General features: G+C 41.8%; 1 protein-coding gene across 1 annotated transcript in view; it reads left to right on the top strand.

Moving 5' to 3' along the window:
• agbl1 (AGBL carboxypeptidase 1) overlaps positions 1–21278 on the top strand; it is a 178043-nt gene that overhangs the window by 26216 nt on the left and 130549 nt on the right. The window contains exons 3-9 of the mRNA XM_072663557.1: positions 492–555; positions 2347–2493; positions 4057–4188; positions 6876–6969; positions 8820–8857; positions 17505–17713; positions 18455–18623. Coding sequence (XP_072519658.1) covers positions 492–555; positions 2347–2493; positions 4057–4188; positions 6876–6969; positions 8820–8857; positions 17505–17713; positions 18455–18623 — 853 coding nt within the window. The remainder of the gene's footprint in view (positions 1–491; positions 556–2346; positions 2494–4056; positions 4189–6875; positions 6970–8819; positions 8858–17504; positions 17714–18454; positions 18624–21278) is intronic.

The following is a 21278-nucleotide window of genomic DNA, read 5'->3' on the forward strand; positions in this document are numbered from 1 at the left end:
AGGGGCGACAGACAGAATGACCGAAGGAGTTCCAGGTGGGATGACAGGCAGAAAGAACAGCAGACGGAACAACAGACAGAAATATAAACAAACAGACAGAGAGAAAGACAGAACTACAGACGAATAGGCAGACCAAGAGACAGACAGAATGACAGACAGAGCATCAGACAGACCGTCAGACAGGTGGAACGACAGACGTAATGACAAAAGGAACGACAGATGGAACAACAGACAGAACGACAGATGGGATGACAAACAGACAGAACAGCAGACGGAACACCAGACAGACAGAATGACAGGCAGAAAGACAGACAGAAATATAGACAAACAGACAGAGAGAAAAACGGAACTACAGACGAATAGGCAGACCAAGAGACAGACAGACAGGTGGATAGAAAGACAGTCAGTCAGTCAGACAGACAGGCAGACACTGCTGTACAGACAGACAGATGAGTAAAGGTGGAGCTGACTGTGGTTGTGTTTCTTTACAGAATGCTGGAGACCTGGAGAACACGCTGAACATCCTGAACGTGCTGGATGAGCTGCTCTCTGCAGGTGATTCTGAAAAAAGCTCCTTTTACTCTGAATGGAGTCAATCAGCCAAAACAGCCAAAACAGACGAACGTCTGACTTTCACTTCGTTAGCTTAGTAACTAAAAGTGTCGCCAACAAGTACAGGCTAATGTAGGATACTAACGCCAACACAGTAGTGTAGATTAGAAGCAGGACGTACACTAAACATGCAGGCTATTTTAGCTAGCTAATTAGCAATGTTGAGGAACTTTAGGCTAGTTTAGACTAGTATAGGTAACAAATCCTGGAATGTAAGCAGAAGCTAACAGGTAATGGAATGTGGGGGAAAAGCTAATGTGGGCTGGTCTTGATAGCAAGTGGTGGATTGTAGGTGAATGTAGGCTAATATGTCAAACTAGCAGAAGAAAGGAATATAGGCTAATACTAGCCTGTACTACCATATACTAATGTATCTGTTTGAAGCCCAACCAATCAGCTTTGAGTGTTGCAGGTGTTTCCCAAAAGCCTTATTAGTTTTCAGTAGTTCTTCGTTGACTCCGCCTCTACATCTGGAACATCCAGTCAGAATCTGAACCACTGATTTACATACATTTTCTCATTTTTATAAGCTACCGCAAAAGTATCAGTAATTATTCAAATAATTATTTAATATTAGGTATTTTACCTACTGGTATAAAACACCATACATTTCTACCACATAATTCCTAATTATCATATATCAAGCCACTTAATCATATTTTCATTCATCAGGGAATTCATCAAATGGCAAACCGGCAGCATATACAGAATTGTATATGCTGTATAAGTAATTTCCAAAAGTTCTGGGAAGATCAATAATTAAATAGAAAATAAGGAATATCAAATTTTGCTCAGAATTTTACTAAGGGCTTCTATAGTGGGAGACTGTAGCACTACCCACCCCGCCATGATATGTATGTATCTTTGTAATATTAGGGATATAATAACAGCACAATTCAAGCTAGTATATTTGGGAAATTAGCGGCCTCTATTGTTTTGCAGGTAGAACTGCACATGAACTTCAAGTTAAAAAGTACTTAGTGAGTTACAAATAGGTCAAAATACTCTTAAATTACTTTAAAAGAGTTTAAGTACTACATTAGTTACAATGGATTTGGGGAAGCACTCGTAGTTTTAGGAATATTCCAACATACTTAGCGTTACAAATGTTTGGGGAAACCCAGCCCTGTTTTTTCTTATGTTTTTTTAATGAGGAATGTGCATTTAACCGAAGTTGACTGAATTGTGAGAGCAGGCTAATGTACACTGGTTAATAATATAACACATATTACGTTAAGATGCATTAGCGTCTGCAGCAGGTGTTTATAACTATGCAGTACCCTTAGCTGAACACCAGCAGCAGCTGTACCAGTGTAAACGCCAGCCACTCGAAACACAATGCACTTCATTATCTCCTCCGCGTTCATGACAAGGATTTAAATATCAATGACTGAATGACTGAATGTGCTTGTACGGGAGGAGTGACATGATACTAATCCTCTAATCTGAAATTAATTTACCACAGAGTAATTAGCCAGAGTTATTCTCCTGCCTCCAGCGTCGGCCTTCCTCTAATCACGAGTTCTCTCCAGTGAAACTTTGGAAAACGCCAGAGGAAAGCAGAAAATAAGTCGAGACACCATTAGCATAGCAGATTATTAAAAAGCAGCACCTGTGACGGAGATGGCAGGGCCTTCTTGGCGTGTGGCTGGATCTCGAGATTCTCCCAGTTTCTGAAATGCATGATTATGAAAGATGATGGTAGCTGTTCTGTCTCTGTGCTGGCGGCTCTAGGCACAGACAGACGGATCCACTACATGATCTCTAAAGGAGGCAGTGAGGCGCTCTTGATGGCGCTGGTGAACACGGCCAGGTCCTACAGCCCAAACTACACACTCCTGCTGCCCATACTGCACCTGCTCGCCAAGGTGGGCCACAGAGGTGAGACATGGAGAGAAACGAGGAGAGGTAGAAAGAGCAGAGAGGAAAGGAGGTAGGCCACTTCTGATGACGCTTCCACGCTGAGCTGACCATGATAGAGATTGAATGATTCAGAGGAGTTACAGAAATTATAGTAGATACAGGATCATTTATAATGGATACTGATTGATTTATTGTAGATACTAAATCATTCATAGTGAATACTGAACCATTTATAGTGGATACTGAGTCATTTATATTAAATATGGAATAATTTATGTTAAATACTGAATCATTCATAGTGAAAACGAAATCATTCATAGTAGATACTGAATCATTTATTGTAGATACTGAATCATTCATAGTGAATACGGAATCATTTATAGTGGATACTAAGTCATTTATATTAAATATGGAATCATTCACTGTGAATACTAAATCATTTATAGTAGATACTGAATCAATAATAGTAGATACTGAATCATTCATAGTGGACACTGAATCATTCATAGTGGATACGGACTAATTCACTGTAAATATTGAATTATTTGTACTAAATACTGAATCATTCATAATGGATACTGAATCATTCATAGTGAATACGGAATCATTTATAGTGGATGCTGAATCATTCATAGTGGAAATGGAATAATTCACACAATAATTCACAATAATTCACACTAATTCACAAATATTGAATTATTTATACTAAATACTGAATCATTCATAGTAGATACTGAATCATTTATTGTGAATACTGAATTATTTATAGTAGGTTCTAAATAACTAATAATGGATACTGAATAATTCATAGTGAATACTGAATCTTTTATAGTACATAATTAATCATTCATAGTGGATACTGAATAATTTAGAGTCTGAATGATGTTAGAAGTATATAGCAGATCAACACTCCCAAATTCACATTGTACCTTTTAATCTACACTCGTCAACCTTTATACACACCACACTCTTCTCTGATCACTGCTCCACTGACCTCTAACCCGCTGACGATGAATCTGCCCAGCATACGACTCAATCAGACCTGCAGAGAACAGCTACTGTAATACAGCACCACGAAAAGCCACAACTCCACTGCCCAGTGCAGACACAGCCACTTCACTGAGGGGTCAGGAGAAAGCCCACTGTCATGATCTGAGCATTCTTTACATGTCCAGTGTGTAGCAACCCTGCAGTGCTCAGACTCTCAAGCAATGCTGTTCCACATTGTCCCTGAGTGGCCAGTCAGTGGAAGCACAGGGTAGGGGTTTCTAATAAAGTGGCCAGTCAGTGGAAGCACAAGGTAGGGGTTTCTAATAAAGTGGCCAGTCAGTGGAAGCAAAAGGTAGGGGTTTCTAATAAAGTGGCCAGTCAGTGGAAGCAAAAGGTAGGGGTTTCTAATAAAGTGGCCAGTCAGTGGAAGCAAAAGGTAGGGGTTTCTAATAAAGTGGCCAGTCAGTGGAAGCAAAAGGTAGGGGTTTCTAATAAAGTGGCCAGTCAGTGGAAGCAAAAGGTAGGGGTTTCTAATAAAGTGGCCGGTGAGTGTATACAATGCAGTAGTGATTCATTTGCTGTGTCTCTCAGATCGGAGGATTGGTGTGAAGGCGGAGAAGGTTGATGCGGTTTTGCTAACGCTCAGACTGCTACGTCATAATGTGAAGAACACCAGAAGGGCTGCTGCCTGCCTTTGGGTCATCAGAGTCTTCTGCTCCTCTGGTGAGTGTGCAGTCATCTGCAGGTTTGAGGTATAGTGTATTTTTGTTTAGATAATCATTTATTTATATAATAATAGTCTTACTGTTTCATGTGAGCAGTCAAAGTCGCCATAGTGTCCGTGCCTTCGACCGCTGAGCCACTGCACAATTATTATTGTGTATAAAGTGGTAATTTATCTATGTTATTGTGTATATAGTGGTAATTGGTGTATGTTATTGTGTATATAGTGGTAATTTATCTATGTTATTGTGTATATAGTGGTAATTGGTGTATGTTATTGTGTTTATAGTGGTAATTTATCTATGTTATTGTGTATATAGTGGTAATTGGTGTATGTTATTGTGTTTATAGTGGTCATTTATCTATGTTATTGTGTATATAGTGGTAATTTATCTATGTTATGGTGTATGTAGTGGTAATTGGTGTATGTTATTGTGTTTATAGTGGTAATTTATCTATGTTATTGTGTATATAGTGGTAATTGGTGTATGTTATTGTGTTTATAGTGGTAATTTATCTATGTTATTGTGTATATAGTGGTAATTTATCTATGTTATTGTGTATATGGTGGTACTTTATCTGTGTTATTGTGTATATGGTGGTACTTTATCTGTTTTATTGTGTATATAGTGGTAATTGATGTATGTTATTGTGTATATAGTGGTAATTGATGTATGTTATTGTGTATATAGTGGTAAATTATCTATGTTATTGTCTATATAGTGGTAATTTATCTATGTTATGGTGTATGTAGTGGCAATTTATCTATATTATTGTGTATATAATGGAAATTTATCTATGTTATTTTTTATATTATGGTAATTTATCTATGTTATTGTGTATATAGTGGTTAATTATCTATGTTATTTTTTATATTATGGTAATTTATCTATGTTATTGTGTATATAGTGGTAAATTATCTATGTTATTTTTATATTATGGTAATTTATCTATGTTATTGTGTATATAGTGGTAAATTATCTATGTTATTTTTTATATTATGGTAATTTATCTATGTTATTGTGTATATAGTGGTAAATTATCTATGTTATTTTTTATATTATGGTAATTTATCTATGTTATTGTGTATATAGTGGTAAATTATCTATGTTATTTTTTATATTATGGTAATTTATCTATGTTATTGTGTATATAGTGGTAAATTATCTATGCTATGGTGTATGTAGTGGTAATTTATCTATATTATTGTGTACACAATGGTAATTTATCTAAGTTATAGTGTATATAGTGGTAATTTATATATGTTTTTGTTTTGCTATCCCTTTGCTGCTGTGACACTGAGAATTTCCCCACTGTGGGACTAATAAAGGATGATCTTATCTTGTCTTAATTAATCATCATTAACTACAAAATTGGTGCAGTTGGTCATGATTATTTGATCAAAAATGCTGGCAATAAATGCAGTTAACTGCATCTAATTATGATTAACTGCACAGGCTGATGCAGTTAATTTTGAAAAAATAAACATGCCTGTGCCATTAATTGCATATATGCTGACAAATTTATGCAAATTAATCAGGATTAACTACCAGTAAAGATGAAAAGATTAACTGATTTATTATGATTAGCTGTGAAGGCTAATGTGATTAATTGTCATTTTTTTTTGTTAGTTGTGCAATCTGTTGTGATTAATTGTGATTACCTGCACGGGCGAATGTGATTGAATGTAATTGAATGTGGTTAATTGTGATTAATCACACAGACTGTTTAATTTTTTGTGATATTTAATTGTGATTAAATATGCAGGCTGATATTATTTAATTGTGATCATCTGCACAGGCCGATGTGATTTATTGTGATGAATTGTAATTGACTGCACTGGCTGATACAATTAACCTTAATCATTTGCTCAGACTGATGTGATTAATTGCAATTAATTGTAAAGTCATTTCACAAGCTTTTCTGATTAACTGAGATGATCTGCACAGGCCGATGTGATTAATTTGGATTATTTATGGTTATTTCACACAGGCGATTATCTTTAATAGTGATTATCTGCACAGACCGATGTGATTAACTGTGATTAATTGAGATTAATTATGCAGGCTGCTATAGTTTAATCATGATTATCTGCACAGACCGATGTGATTAACTGTGATTAATTGAGATTAATTATGCAGGCTGCTATAGTTTAATCATGATTATCTGCACAGACCGATGTGATTAACTGTGATTAATTGAGATTAATTATGCAGGCTGCTATAGTTTAATCGTGATTATCTGCACAGACCGATGTGATTAACTGTGATTAATTGAGATTAATTATGCAGGCTGCTATAGTTTAATCATGATTATCTGCACAGACCGATGTGATTAACTGTGATTAATTTAGATTAATTATGCAGGCTGTTATAGTTTAATCATGATTATCTGCACAGACTGTAGTGATTTATTCGGGTAACTACACAATAATACCTGAAATAATCACAATTAACTTCACAAACTCTTCGTTTTATGGCAATAAAGTTATTTTTGTATATCAGCTGAAAAATTCAGAAACAGTTTAATAGAAGAATTTGGATTTCTGAAGGGGCTGTGATCCCCCTCCACGGAGGCCAGAGGCTCACACCAACACACACTTTGCCAAAGCTACAGCAGGGTGTATGAATGTACAGTAATTATGCTAATTATCATGTATGTGTGTGCGTGTGTTTCTTTTTTTGCAGTTTCTACGGCAACCCTGCTGGGGCAGAACCGAGCTCTTGATGTAGTGTTTGACCTGATAGCCCCACCCACTGCGGCACATACACACACAATCAAGTAAGTTACACACACACACACACACACACACAAACACATAAAATATCTAACAATAACAAAAATCTGCTTCTGGAAATCTGAGATGAATAATGGTTAACTATGCAATCTGAGTCAATTAATTGTGATTAACTATTGAAACTAAGAAAAGTGAGTCAGGGGTCGTGAGAAAAGAGAGGGATAATTTGTAGAGACTGGAAATAAGAGTGAGAGGGAGCAGTACTTTAGCCCCGCCCCCTTTTTTCACACAACAATTTAGCCCCACTCATTCAGTCTGCAGCAGTTTAGCTCCACCCATTCAGCCTACAACAGTTTAGCTCCACCCATTCAGCCTACAGCAGTTAGCTCCTCCCATTCAGCCTGCAGCAGTCCCCCCCACTAATTTATCCTACAGAAGTTTACCCCCACCTATTTAGTCTACAGCAGTTTAGCTCCTCCCATTCAGTCCACAGCAGTTTAGCTCCACCCCTTCAGCCTACAGCAGTTTACCCCCAGCCATTTAGTCTGCAGTAATTTAACCTCAACTATTAAGTCTATAGCAGTTTAGCCCCACCCATTCAGCCTGCATCAGTTTACCCCCACCCATTCAGCCTGCATCAGTTTACCCCCACCCATTCAGCCTGCAGCAGTCTCCCCCATCCATTTATTCTACAGCAGTTTACCCCCACCTTTTCAGTCTACAGCAGTTTAGCTCCTCCCATTCAGTCCACAGCAGTTTAGCTCCACCCCTTCAGCCTACAGCAGTTTACCCCCACCCATTTAGTCTGCAGTAATTTAACCCCAACCATTAAGTCTATAGCAGTTTAGCCCCACCCATTCAGCCTGCATCAGTTTACCCCCACCCATTTAGCCTGCATCAGTTTACCCCCACCCATTCAGCCTGCATCAGTTTACCCCCACCCATTCAGCCTGCAGCAGTCTCCCCCATCCATTTATTCTACAGCAGTTTACCCCCACCTTTTCAGTCTACAGCAGTTTAGCTCCTCCCATTCAGTCCACAGCAGTTTAGCTCCACCCCTTCAGCCTACAGCAGTTTACCCCCACCCATTTAGTCTGCAGTAATTTAACCCCAACCATTAGGTCTATAGCAGTTTAGCCCCACCCATTCAGCCTGCATCAGTTTACCCCCACCCATTTAGCCTGCATCAGTTTACCCCCACCCATTCAGCCTGCATCAGTTTACCCCCACCCATTCAGCCTGCAGCAGTCCCCCCACCCATTTATTCTACAGCAGTTTACCCCCACCTTGTCAGTCTACAGCAGTTTACCTCCACCCATTCAGGCTACAGCAGTTTACTCCCCCAACCTTCCAGTCTACAGTTTTTAAGTCTCCACTTGAAGCCAATTAACTGTCTGTACACACTCAGGTGTCATGTTAGTGTCGCCGAGCTTGAAATCACACCCTGTTTCTCACCGCGCTTCACTCAGAACCGTGACGGCTCGTATTCCTGTAACTCAACATGTCGCATTTTAGCTGGTCGACCCCGCTCAGGAGGGACTGTTCAGATCACGATCACACACACGCTGCCGGCAGCTCCTTTTCTTAGACCGGGATTCAGTGCAGGAAAGGAACCTCCGTTCTCCTCCGTCCGGGTCAGTCATTAATGCTGAGGCACTCTCTCCTTTTCTGGGTTTAGGTAGATGTTGTTGTGCTGGTTCTGCTTCTGGACCGCTCTGCTGTAGGTCACTCCTCTCAGTCTGGAGCGGCAGGGTTTTATTTTACACCAGAAGAGAAGATCCAGACAGAGTCTGCCACACTCCAGCTCCTGTGCTGAGAGATGCTCCACTGGAGAAGTACTAGAAGTTCTCTAGAGCTTCTCTATTTTCACTCATTTCTTTCATTTCTCTTGCAGGGCTGCTATTGATGCCTTCGCTTCACTGCTTTGCTCAAGTGAGTTTACGTTCCTTCTTGTTTTATTACAGAACTGCAGCAATATGCCCTCACCCTCACTGGCCACTTTATCAGAAACCCCTCTCTTGTAGCTCCACCTTTGCTGGTGTTCAGGTACAGACTGAAGCTCGTCTGTTGTTGCACAGTGTGTGTTAGCCATCCTCTAGAGATTCATCTGGGCTCAGTTTCTGACCACAGGGCCACTCATATCTGGACACTGAGTGAGTGGAAGCACAAGATAGTAGGTGTTTCCAATAATGAGGCAGTGAATATAAGCCCAAGACAGTAGATGTTTCTAATAAAGTGGCCAGTGTATAGAAGCACAAGATGGGGGTTTCTAATAAAGTGGCCAGTGGGTGGAAGCACAAGGTGAGTGTTTCCAATAAAGTGTCCAGTGGGTGGAAGCACAGGGTAGGAGTTTCTAATAAAGTGGCCAGTGGGTGGAAACACAAGGTGGGTTTTATTAATAAGGAATAGGTTTAAGTAGGTTGAGAGCAAATCGAGTAAAAATCAGCCGTGTTGTTGTTGCTGCTTTTAATGAGAAGCGGTTGTTTTGTGATGGCGTGTGAACACTCGCAGCCTGTGGGAGATTGAGAAGACGTTCAGGAGGTGAAAACAACTTTACAGAATACAAAACAACCTCAATCCCCCAAAGCTGGCCGCAACACAGTCAGTGCTATAGGGCAAAACACTTCCTGCACACCTGTTTCCGCTGGAGAGATCCAGATGATACTGAGCCAAGTCTGCTTTGGAGAGGGCAGAGGAGCCGCAGCAGTGCGGTGCTCACCTGGAATCTGATAGAAAACGCTGTTCATTGTTCTGCTGTTCTGTGTTGTGTATCTGGAGGTGGAGAGGCCAGACTTATCTTTGGCCTGTTCTTGTTTTCAGTGTAAAAGCATTACCACGTGAAGCAGAGCGCTGCGCTGGGATCAGACTACACTAATTCAGCCTGATTGTACATGAAGTATCCCAGCGCTGGGCCCACATATGAGGTCAAACAACAGAGATCTGACCCCTCTGATGTTTTGAATTTTTCCACCTAGTTAAACATGCTCCTTGACTTTTACCAATAGAAGGACAGAGTGCTCTCTGGTGCACATACACTACATGTCCAAATGTTTGTGGACACCCCTTCTAATGAATGCATTCAGCTTCTTCAAGTTGCACCTATTGCTGACACAGCTTGTAGAGAATAGGACTCTCTGGAGCAGGTACACATCATGAACCTGTTAGCACCATGCTGTCTAATGCCAGGTGTGGGCTAGAGGGGTATTATAAAGCCCCCCAGCATTGAGGAGCTGTGGAGCAGTGGAAGAACTGTGTTCTCTGGAATGATGGTGGTGGAGCTCCATCCAGTACTTTTGAGATTAATTGGGGTGGGGGGTGAGACGGGGTGGTGATCATTACCCAACATCCTGCTAACCATTGCTCACTAATGCTCTCGTCACTGGATGCAATCAAGTCCTCACAGCAGTGCTCCTCCTCCAAGATCTAGTTCTCTGGACAGCAGAGACAGTTACTCCAACACAATCAGGATCAGCTCTTTTGAACACACTTGATTTCAGAAGAAACAATGAATGATGAACAGGTGTCCAAATACTTATGTCAGTATAGTGTATAATTTGAAAGGCTTAACTAAGCACCTTTAACTCTTCACATAAACACAGAAGCACAAGAATATGACTCCCCAGGCTGGTTGTGTGTCATTTGAATCTGATTGGGCCTGAACATGGCCCTGTCCACCTGCCGCTGTCCAGCTCTCAGTGCTGTAATATGTGTGTTAATCCACTCTGCCTGCACATTTATGAATTGATTGAATTGATCTGTTTGCTTGCAACAAGTCTGAAGCGTCCACAAGTGCCTCGTTCCCTCACGCCTTTGTGTTCCTCGCATTGTGTAGATTGAGGAGCTCGCAGGATTACACCGCCATGCTGATTTAATACGGGATGCCACAGATGTTCTGTATTTCTCACACTGACAGTTTTATTAGCCGCCACATTTGCCAGAGGGCTGGAGCATTTTAACTCACCCCCCACCCCCCCATTGTTTTCTAACCAGTTCAGGGGGAGCTGCATTTTCATTTTCCCTTAAAAAAAAAAAGAGGGAAAAAACTGACAAAATAAAATTTGACTGCTTTCAAAATTCATACGCGCTATAAAAAGCTCAGCGGTTCATCTGCTGCTGGGTTGCAGTGGTTCCTCGCCTGCTACTGTTCACCTGCTGGCCTGCAGGTGGCAGTGTGACTCTGTGGGAGGGAGCTGTTGGGGTTTGGGTACTGGTTTCCGGTCTCGGTCATGGAGTGCCCCTGTCCTCCTGCGCGTTTACGACATACACTCCAGCTCAGCTCAGCTCAAGGAGGGCCTGTTAATTAGCTGGTCAGGTGTGTAAGCGCGGGGACACACCGGGACGTGCAGGAGCAGGCTAACCCGAGGCCTGGTGGAGGCCTTGGTGGAGCTGCTCGGCCAGGGAATGGGGCTGAAATCCACACAGCGTTGCATGAAGTCTGTGATCTGTCGGTGATGTTGTAGCCACAGTTTCAGCAGTCTTCAGCAGCCGTTGGTCTCTCAACCTGCGGAGAACACGCGTCATTTAAATGGGGTTCATTTTGCATTGGGAGTGTTTATAATTGAGGACAAAAGTATTGGGACACCGGCTGATTCATAGAAATCAAGAGTATTAAAAGAGCTGATCCTGCTTCTGCTGGAGTAACTAAGTGTCTCTACTGTCCAGAGGAGAAGACGTTCTACTAGATTTTGGAGGAAGATTGCAGTGATTGCATTCAGCGACAAGAGCATTGCTAGTGAGGTCAGGATGTTGGACGATGATGATCACCACCCCACCTCATCATCATCCTCAACTCCCCAACTCATCACACAAGTACTGGATGGAGCTCCACCACCATCATTCCAGAGAACACAGTTCTTCTTCCACTGCTCCACAGCTCCTCAATGCTGGGGGGCTTTATAATACCCCTCTACTAGCCCACGCCTGGCATTATTAGGCAGCATGGAGCCAATAGGGTCATGATGTTGATCTGCTCCAGAGAGTCCTATTCTATTGGCAGTACTTCTTCTCTACAGGGACTAGACAAGCTGTGTGTGTGCATTTGCACATCTGTAGGCTACCAGGCTACGATCGGACTGGCATCCAGCTGGGGCAGCGGGCCACTGGCCTGCAGCGCCTCAGTCCATGGCTGTCTGGTGGGACAGCAGGGGAGCGGTACATGTTTTTGTATTAGGCTTTTGTGGGGTCTCTCTCTCTCTCTCTCTCGCTCAATCTCTCTGTGCGCGGTGTCTCTCTGGAGGACTGGCAGACAGAATCAGCCGATAACCATCTCTCAGATGCTTCTCACAAAGGTCTTGTCTTGTCTGAGCTTTTGTAGACATCACATCTGGAGTAGAAGGAGAGCGGTGTGTAACAGGAGAAGCACTGAAGCTTAAAGTGATCGGAATGCTGAACAATCAGAGCTGCCTTTCTCCTGAATGTGGTCCATCAGCCGAGACATCTTCAGTGTCCCAGTGTCCCAGCGTCCATCTTCCTGACTTTTACACTAGACTTATGAGGTTAATTTCAAAGTCAAGTCAAATTTATTTGTATAGCTAGACAACTGTTGTCATCACAAAGCAGCTTTACACAATCAGTAATTAGTAAAAGATCAATAACATAAATAACATGAAATATCTAAGACCCCCCACTGAGCAGCCAACGGCACCAGTGCAGGAGAACCTCCCTCAGAGCTGGAGGAAGAAACCTTGGGAGGAACCAAGACTCACAAGAGGGACCCGACCCGTCCTCCTCTGATCAGAACTATTTATTAATTATTGATAAAAGTCACCAAACCATCTAAACTGCTGAACTGCTCTGATCATAATCATAATATATTAATCATGGTGTAGTAGAGCTTCATGTAGTCATGGCAGTGATGGTCAGAGTAATGATGGGTAATAGTGATGATATTAATAGTGGCAGATAGTTAATGTAGTCCAATGTAGCTAACAAGTAATTGAAGCTTATGTAAACCAATTAGCATGGTGCTAACTGCAGGCCTAAATCAACACACTCTCCTCAAAGCTTGTGGAGATGTTCAGTCACCTCTGATTGTGAGTGTTCTGACATCATCTTCAGTTAGCCGTTAGCACCATGCTCTTCTCAAAACCACACTTACACACGATCAGCCAAAACATTAATACCAGCTATTAATGTGATAAACATGGATCATCCTCATCTACAGTGTCTCTATCTGTCGAGGGGTGGATCTACATATTAGGCAGCGAGTGAACAGTCAGTTCTTGAAGGTGATGAAGGTGATAAAGCAGGAAAAATGGACAAGTGTAAGAATCTGAGACACTTTGACAAGAACCAGACTGTGATGTTCTAGATAGACGACTGGGTCATCAGAACATCTTCAGAACATCAGCAAGCAGGTCTTGTGGGGTGTTCCTCTCAGTTTGCAGTGGTCAGTACCTACCAAAAGTGCTCCAAGGAAGGACAACCGGTGAACCAGTGACAGGGCCATGGGCACCCAAGTCTCACTGATGTTCATGGAGGCCCCGTCCACCTCACAACAATTTCTTAAAGGATCTGGATGCTGCTGAAATAGATTTGGTGTCATTTGTTCTAGCATGTAATCTGTTCCAAGATGGTCTAGAGTGTATATGGTTCTAGAGTATAATCTGTTGTGCTGTTGTAGACTGTAACTGATCTTAGAATGTTAACTGTTCTAGAGTGTGAGCTGTTCGAGATGTTTTTAGAGTAATGTGTTGTGGAGTGTTGTTTGTTCTAGACTGTAGTCTGTTCTAGACTGTAGTCTGTTCTGGACTGTAGTCTGTTCTAGAGTGTTGTCTGTTCTAAAATGTAGTCTGTTCTAGACTGTAGTCTGTTCTAAAATGTATTCTGTTCTAGACTGTAGTCTGTTCTGGACTGTAGTCTGTTCTAGAGTGTTGTCTGTTCTAAAATGTAGTCTGTTCTAGACTGTAGTCTGTTCTAGAGTGTAGTCTGTTCTAAAATGTAGTCTGTTCTGGACTGTAGTCTGTTCTGGACTGTAGTCTGTTCTAGACTGTAGTCGTTTCTGGACTGTAGTCTGTTCTGAACTGTAGTCTGTTATAGCCTGTAGTCTGTTCTAGTATGTAGTCTGTTCTAGACTGTAATGTGTTTTGGAGTGTAGTCTGTTCTAGACTGTAGTTTGTTCTAGACTGTAGTTTATTCTAGAGTGTTTGTTCTATAATGTATTTTGTTCTAGTCTGTAGTCTGTTATAGACTGTAATGTGTTCTAGAGTGCAGTCTGTTCTAGACTTTAGTCTGTTCTGGACTGTAGTCTGCTGTAGAATGTAATGTATTTTAGAATGTAGTCTGTTCTTGACTGTAGCTTGTTCTAGAGTATAGTCTGTTCTGGACTGTAGTCTGTTCTAGAGTGTAGTCTGTTCTAAAATGTAGTCTGTTATAGACTATAGTCTGTTCTAAAATGTAGTTTATTCTAGAGTGTTTGTTCTTGTATGTAGTCTGTTCTGGACTGTAGTCTGTTCTGGACTGTAGTCTGTTCTGGACTGTAGTCTGTTCTAGACTTTAGTCTGTTCTAGACTTTAGTCTGTTCTGGACTGTAGTCTGTTCTGGACTGTAGTCTGTTCTAGACTGTAATGTGTTTTAGACTGTAGTCTGTTCTAAAATGTGTTTTTAGACTGAGTTTGAGTTTTGTTTGTTCTAGAATCTAGTTTGATCTAGTCTGTAGTCTGTTCTAGTCTGTAGTCTGTTCTAGAGTGTAGTTTGTTCTAGAGTGTAGTTTGTTCTAGAGTGTAGTCTGATGGATGGCATTGATACGAATAATTATGCTAATTAAATGTAGCCTGATTTGCTCAGAAGTCATGCTGCTATTTAAACACCGCTCAGCCCAGCTTCAGATCCACTGCTGTCTGCTCATCAACATCCTTTTAACATCAGAAAGGTGATCTGATGAAGCTGACGGAACCCTCGAACCCCCCCAGGCTTACCTTCTGATTCTGAAAGCACCGCAGTCTCTGCGCTTCAGCATTGATCTCGCTCATGCATCCAGCCCGTTGCGGACCCCCTTTGGGAGAGTTATGAAACCTGGTGTGTGCATTAATATTTCAGAGAGCTGTATTAGTGCAGGCTGTATCAGAGCTGCTGCAGCGCTCCCTCACCACCGCGGCGGAGAGACAGACAGAGAGGACGTGTTTGTACTGTTCAGTCTGTACCGAATGTCCACCTTGCAGATGTTCCGATGTCCATGGCCTTCAGCTGCTTTAAGGTGCCTCTACTGCTCTCACAGGTGTACACACACCACTGTGCAATCTTCACAGAACCGCTCTGACCAACAGAACCGGACCTTTATCACTTGTCACTTTTTGACCACAGGGCCACTGTTGTCCAGATATTGCTGGTACGAGTGTATCAGGAACAGAGGTGCTGCTCAGGGTCATATACACATCAGTGCCTGTTCTAGAGTGTAATATGTCCTAAGGTGTATCAGGTCTAGACTGTAAACTGTATTTTTGTGTTTTGGGGTGTAGTCTATTTTAGGGTGATTGGCAGACTGAGCTATCTCAACGCTCTCTCGCCCCTCTCTCAGTGCTCTCTCTCCCCTCTCTCAGTGCTCTCTTGCCCCTCTCGTCCCTCTCTCAGCCGTCTCTCCCCTCTCTAAGCGCTCTCTCGTCCCTGTCTCAGCCTTCTCTCTCCCCTCTCTCAGTGCTCTCTCGCCCCTCTCGTCCCTCTCTCAGCCGTCTCTCTCCTCTCCAAGCGCTCTCTCGTCCCTGTCTCAGCCTTCTCTCGTCACTCTCTCAGCCGTCTCTCGCCCCTCTCTCTCACCCCTCTTTCACCCCTCTCTCAGCCCTCTCTCAGCCCTCTCTCAGCCCCTCCCTCAGCGCTTTCTGCTCACCTTTTGTGTCATTTTTGAAAAGTCTTCATCACTGCGTCAGACAGAGCTCCTCCATCACTCCCCCTGGTATCGGGTTCTGCTGGTGTGTCTGTAGAGATGATGTATGTTCTTATTACAGTTTTTTCTTCTCTAATAAACCACACTATGTAGCATGTCATAGGCCTCCACACACACACACACACACACACACACACACACACACACACACACACACACACACACACACACACACACACAAACACACAAACACACACTCACACAAGTTTTCCAAAACTTTTAGAAAGCCAGTTTACAGTTCTGTATTTTAAGGAAATAAAAGAAATACTATTTACATTAATATCTCTAATATAGCTCCAATAGCTCTAATAACATTAATATCCAGTATGAAGCTCTAATATCATTAATATCCAGTATGAAGTTCTAATAACATTAATATCCAGTATGAAGCTCTAATAACATTCATATCCAGTATAAGGTTGTAATAACATTAATATCCAGTATGAAGCTCTAATATCATTAATATCCAGTATGAAGCTCTAATAGCATTAATATCCAGTATGAAGCTCTAATATCATTAATATCCAGTATTAAGTTCTAATAACATTAATATCCAGTATGAATCTCTAATAACATTAATATCCAGTATGAAGTTCTAATAGCATTAATATCCAGTATGAAGTTCTAATAACATGAATATCCAGTATGAAGCTCTAATAACATTAATATCCAGTATGAAGTTCTAATAACATGAATATCCAGTATGAAGCTCTAATAACATTAATATCCAGTATGAAGCTCTAATAACATTAATATCCAGTATTAAGCTCTAATAACATGAATATCCAGTATGAAGTTCTAATATCATTAATATCCAGTATGAAGCTCTAATAACATTAATATCCAGTATGAAGTTCTAATAACATGAATATCCAGTGTGAAGCTCTAATAACATTAATATCCAATATGAAGCTCTAATATCAAAAATATCCAGTATGAAGCTCTAATAACATTAATATCCAGTATGAAGTTCTAATAACATTAATTTCCAGTATGAAGCTCTAATAACATTAATTTCCAGTATGAAGCTCTAATAACATTAATATCCAATATGAAGCTCTAATATAAAAAATATCCAGTATGAAGCTCTAATAACATTAATTAATATATCCAGTATGAATTATTGTAGTTTTCAGGTTTTATACTGATATATTAACATTAATAAATGATAAATATTGTTGATTAGTGGTAATGTTGCACTCGGATGGTAGATGCTTCGTTCCAGCTCAGCTACACCTACATGGGTTTGGGTCTCTCTGTCAAATCAAGGTATTTTCGCAGCTCTGGAGCAGCTTCATTATTAATGCCTTGTTCAGGGTGAGTGACCCCCAGAACAGAGGAGCTCAGTGGTGCAGCAGAAGCTCTGCCTTAAAACATGAAGATGACCTTTTGCTCATTCTGTCCTGTTTGTATTACTCAGAGAACCATATCTAGTACTTCTACTGTCCAAATACAATAAACACACACCCATGCATGATTCATTCAAAAGGAGAGGAGCATCTTTTATTGAGTCTGTTTTTTTTTATTTTATCATGATTTGATTAATAATTGATCACGATTTTACTTATGAAACGTCCTTTTAAGTTTTTATGTCAGAGAAAGGCCAATATGAACACAATGTATGTATATTTATTTATGTTTATTATATTTATACTTTTATATATAGAAGCCCTGACACTGGACCTGCTCTGTTTGTTTCAGAGGAGAACCGCCGTATGGCTGCAGGTAAAGGCTATATCTCTGGCCTGCTGAAGCTGTATGAGGACTGGCACGCGCATGACTCTGAACACGATCATCTCCAGATCCGCCGGGCCTTTCTGCACTGTCTGCACAAAGCCACCAACACCAGCCTGGGCCGGAGCACTCTGGTCACTGAAGGCGGCATCGGCCTGCTCTACAGAACCACACAGGTGCGGCAGCCTCAGGGAGCTCCTCTCTTGTAGCTCTCTTGTAGCTAGTAGGTGTTTCTAATAAAGTGGCCAGTGAGTGGAAGCCCAAGATAGAAGGTGTTTCTAATAAAGTGGCCAGTGAGTGGAAGCCCAAGATAGAAGGTGTTTCTAATAAAGTGGCCAGCGAGTGTAAGCCCAAGATAGAAGGTGTTTCTAATAAAGTGGCCAGTGAGGAGACACACAAGATAGTAGGTGTTTCTAATAAAGTGGCCAGCGAGTGGAAGCCCAAGATAGAAGGTGTTTCTAATAAAGTGGCCACTGAGTAGAGTAGAAACACAAGAAGGTAACAGAGTTGTGTTTGGACCATGCCCCCTTTACCCTAATCTGCAATGTTGTGGCTGTCCTGATAGAATCATCTGTAAAGTACAGTAATAAATATTGTAAACCCTGAGCTGGAGCCCACTGCTTCCGCCCCTTCCTTCAGGGTTCTTCTAATTGTTTTTTTATTACCCTTTGATTACCTTCTGAGCCTCCTCACTTTGTATTGCTGTAATCATTCGCTTTGGTGCTGTGAGCTCTTATTGCAGTGTGACGGTTATCGTCCGAAGTAAACCAGCCTGAGTCATTACCACACGCCGGAGCTGATTTTTTAATCTGCCGTGGAAACTTTTCTGCTTCCGCAGCACATTTCACTTGCAGACTGGTTGTTGATCTCATGGTTAGTTTGTAGCGTCTCTAAATGAGCGATGTCTTCTCCTGCAGACCTGCTTGTTGAGTAAGGCCGCTGAGTGTCTGGTGGAGCCCTCGGTGCAGCTCATGAGGAAATGCTACCCTAAGGTTCCTCTACCCCTGTCTTCAGACCACAGCGCGTTCTGTTTCACTCTGCCCGGCCGGCCTTTGGGCATCTGGGAGGACGACCTGGGAGCTCATGGTAAGGTCGGGTCTGCAGTAGCTCACTGAAACATCCATATACAGGAAACCACAAATTAAGCTCTTGTTCTTTGTTTAATTGAGCCTAAATTAGTCAATTCTACTGCATCATTGCCCACAGCTTTATTCATCATAACCTGGATTCATCCATAACTGAAGCTCTATAATATTAAAAACACCAATAATCACATTATTAGTTGTAATAGTGCATAATAAACACTTTACCACCCTGTTACGCAAACATTTTTTGTTCTGAACAGCTCACACACTAGAACCGATTCCACTCCAGAACTACTCACACTAGAATATTTTGCACTCCTTAGCAGCTGGACTATAGAATATCTTACACTCTAGAACAGCTCATACTCTAGAATCGATTGCACTCTAGAACAGTTCATATTCTAGAATTGATTGCACTCCTTAGCAGCTGGACTATAGAATATCTTACACTCTAGAACTACTCACACTAGACTAGTTTGCGCTCCTTAGCAGCTGAACTATAGAATAGCTTACATTCTAGAACAGCTCATACTCTAGAATCGATTCCACTCTAACAGCTCATACTCTAGAATCGATTGCACTCTAGAAAACTCATATCCTAGAACAGATTCCACTCTAGAACTACTCTAGAACTACTCACGCTAGAATACATTGCACTTTACAGCAGCCAAAACTCTAGAATAGCTGTTTTAAAGTGTAATTATAGAATGCAAGCTGTTCTAGAGTGGAATCGGTTCTAGAGTACAATCTGTTCTAGAGTATGAACTGTTTCAGAATGTAAGCTAGAACTCCTCACACTAGAATAGACAGCTCATGCTCTAGAACGGATTGTACTCTAGAACCGATTCCACTCTGGAACAGCTCTAGAATAGCTTACATTCTAAAACAGCTGGACTCAGTTCACACTGGAATAGATTGTTGTCTTCAATAGCTCAAACTCTAGAACATCCTACCAGAAAAAGAACTTTTGAAAGCACCGCAGATTTAGTAAGGTTCCTACTACAGAAGTTTACTACAGGAGACTCACTGTTATCTAGAACATGGACAGAAATACAGAGAAAAGCTGTTTAGTAGCTTTAAACGTTCTGTCCTTTACACAAGGAGACCCGAGAGCCGGGCTCTTGAATAGGGAAGAACGGAGGGCTGTGAATGTGTTCTACTGGACTCCTGTGTACGGGTTCCCACAATGGACTTTACATTCAGGGCATGAGGCGACTGTTGCCCTGGCAACCTGGCCAGTGACGCTTGGCGACAGTGAGAGTTGCTGTCAGGTGCTAGACCCATTTCACTTAGCTGTGTGTGTGTGTGTGTGTGTGTGTGTGTGTGTGTGTGTGTGTGTGTGCATTTTCCACTGCTTCTGTGATGTCTATCAGTCAGCAGCTCTAAGCCATAGAAATGTATTACACTATATGTCCAAAAGTTTGTGGACACTCCTTCTAATGAATGCATTCAGTTACTTTAGGTTGCACCTATTCTTGGTACAGATGTCCAAATGCACACACACACACACACACACAGCTTGTTCAGTTTCTGTAGAGAAGTATTGCCAATAGAATAGGACCCTCTGGAGCAGATCAACATAATGAACCTATTGGCACCATGCAGCCTAATAATGCCAGGTGTGGGCTAGTGGGGTATAAAGCCCCCCAGCATTGAGCTGTGGAGCAGTGGAAGAACTGTTTTCTCTGGAATGATGGTGGTGGAGCTCCATCCAGTACTTTTGAATAGGATGAGTTGGGGAGTTCACATCACTTCAAGACAAGTCAAGAGGCTTTTATTGTGGTTCCATCTGTGTAAAGTCCTTGAGGAACCTTTAGTGGTTCTTTCATTTGAAACTGTGGAGGAACATCTTACAGTGCTTTGTAGAACCTTCCAAGAAACATTATCTTCTAAAAATCTTTATCTTCTTGAAGGTTCCTCACTGTGGTTCCTACACAGTGGTGTCAATGTCCATGATGGAGGGAAGACAAATCACGATGATCTGATCTTCTCAGCTGTCCTCGCTCTTCACTGTAGGGTCAGAAACATTACCCTTACCAAACCAGTGATACAGCTGCTCAGGATGCTTTCCACAGTCCCTCTATAGAACATGGTGAGGGTGTGAGGGGTCTCCTCAGGAAGCAGAGGTTCTGTTGGGCTCCCTTGTCTATGGAGCTGGTGGTGTTCTTTGGTGCTCCTGATGATTTCTACAGCAGAGCCATTAATGTCCAGCAGGGGGGTCACCTCATAATCTCTTGAAGTCAACAACCATCTTCTTGGTTTGGTCTTTGAGCTGTACTTTGCAGTAGAGTGAACAGCAGTGGAGCCCTAGAGGGCACCAGTGCTCAGCATGGTGGTGCTGGAGATGCTGCTACCAATCCTGACAGATTGAGGTCTCTCCGTCAGGAAATCAAGGACCCAGTTACAGAGAGATGCGTTCAGGCCCTGCAGGTTCTGCTTTCCAATTGGATGCCTGGGGGGTGATGGTGTTGACTTGAATTGAAGTCAAGCTGTCTTTATTGTCCAGGTGGGTGAGAGCCAGGTGGAGAGGGGTAAAAGGGTTAGGGTTAGGGTTAACCCCATCACCTTTGAGAACTCACTGGTCACTCCTTCTACAGAAGCTGGAAGCCTTGGTGTCGTCATGGATGATCAGTTATCGTTCTCAGGTCATGTTGCA

This window comes from Salminus brasiliensis, chromosome 19 (genome assembly GCF_030463535.1).
Source record: "Salminus brasiliensis chromosome 19, fSalBra1.hap2, whole genome shotgun sequence".
NCBI lineage: Eukaryota > Metazoa > Chordata > Actinopteri > Characiformes > Bryconidae > Salminus > Salminus brasiliensis.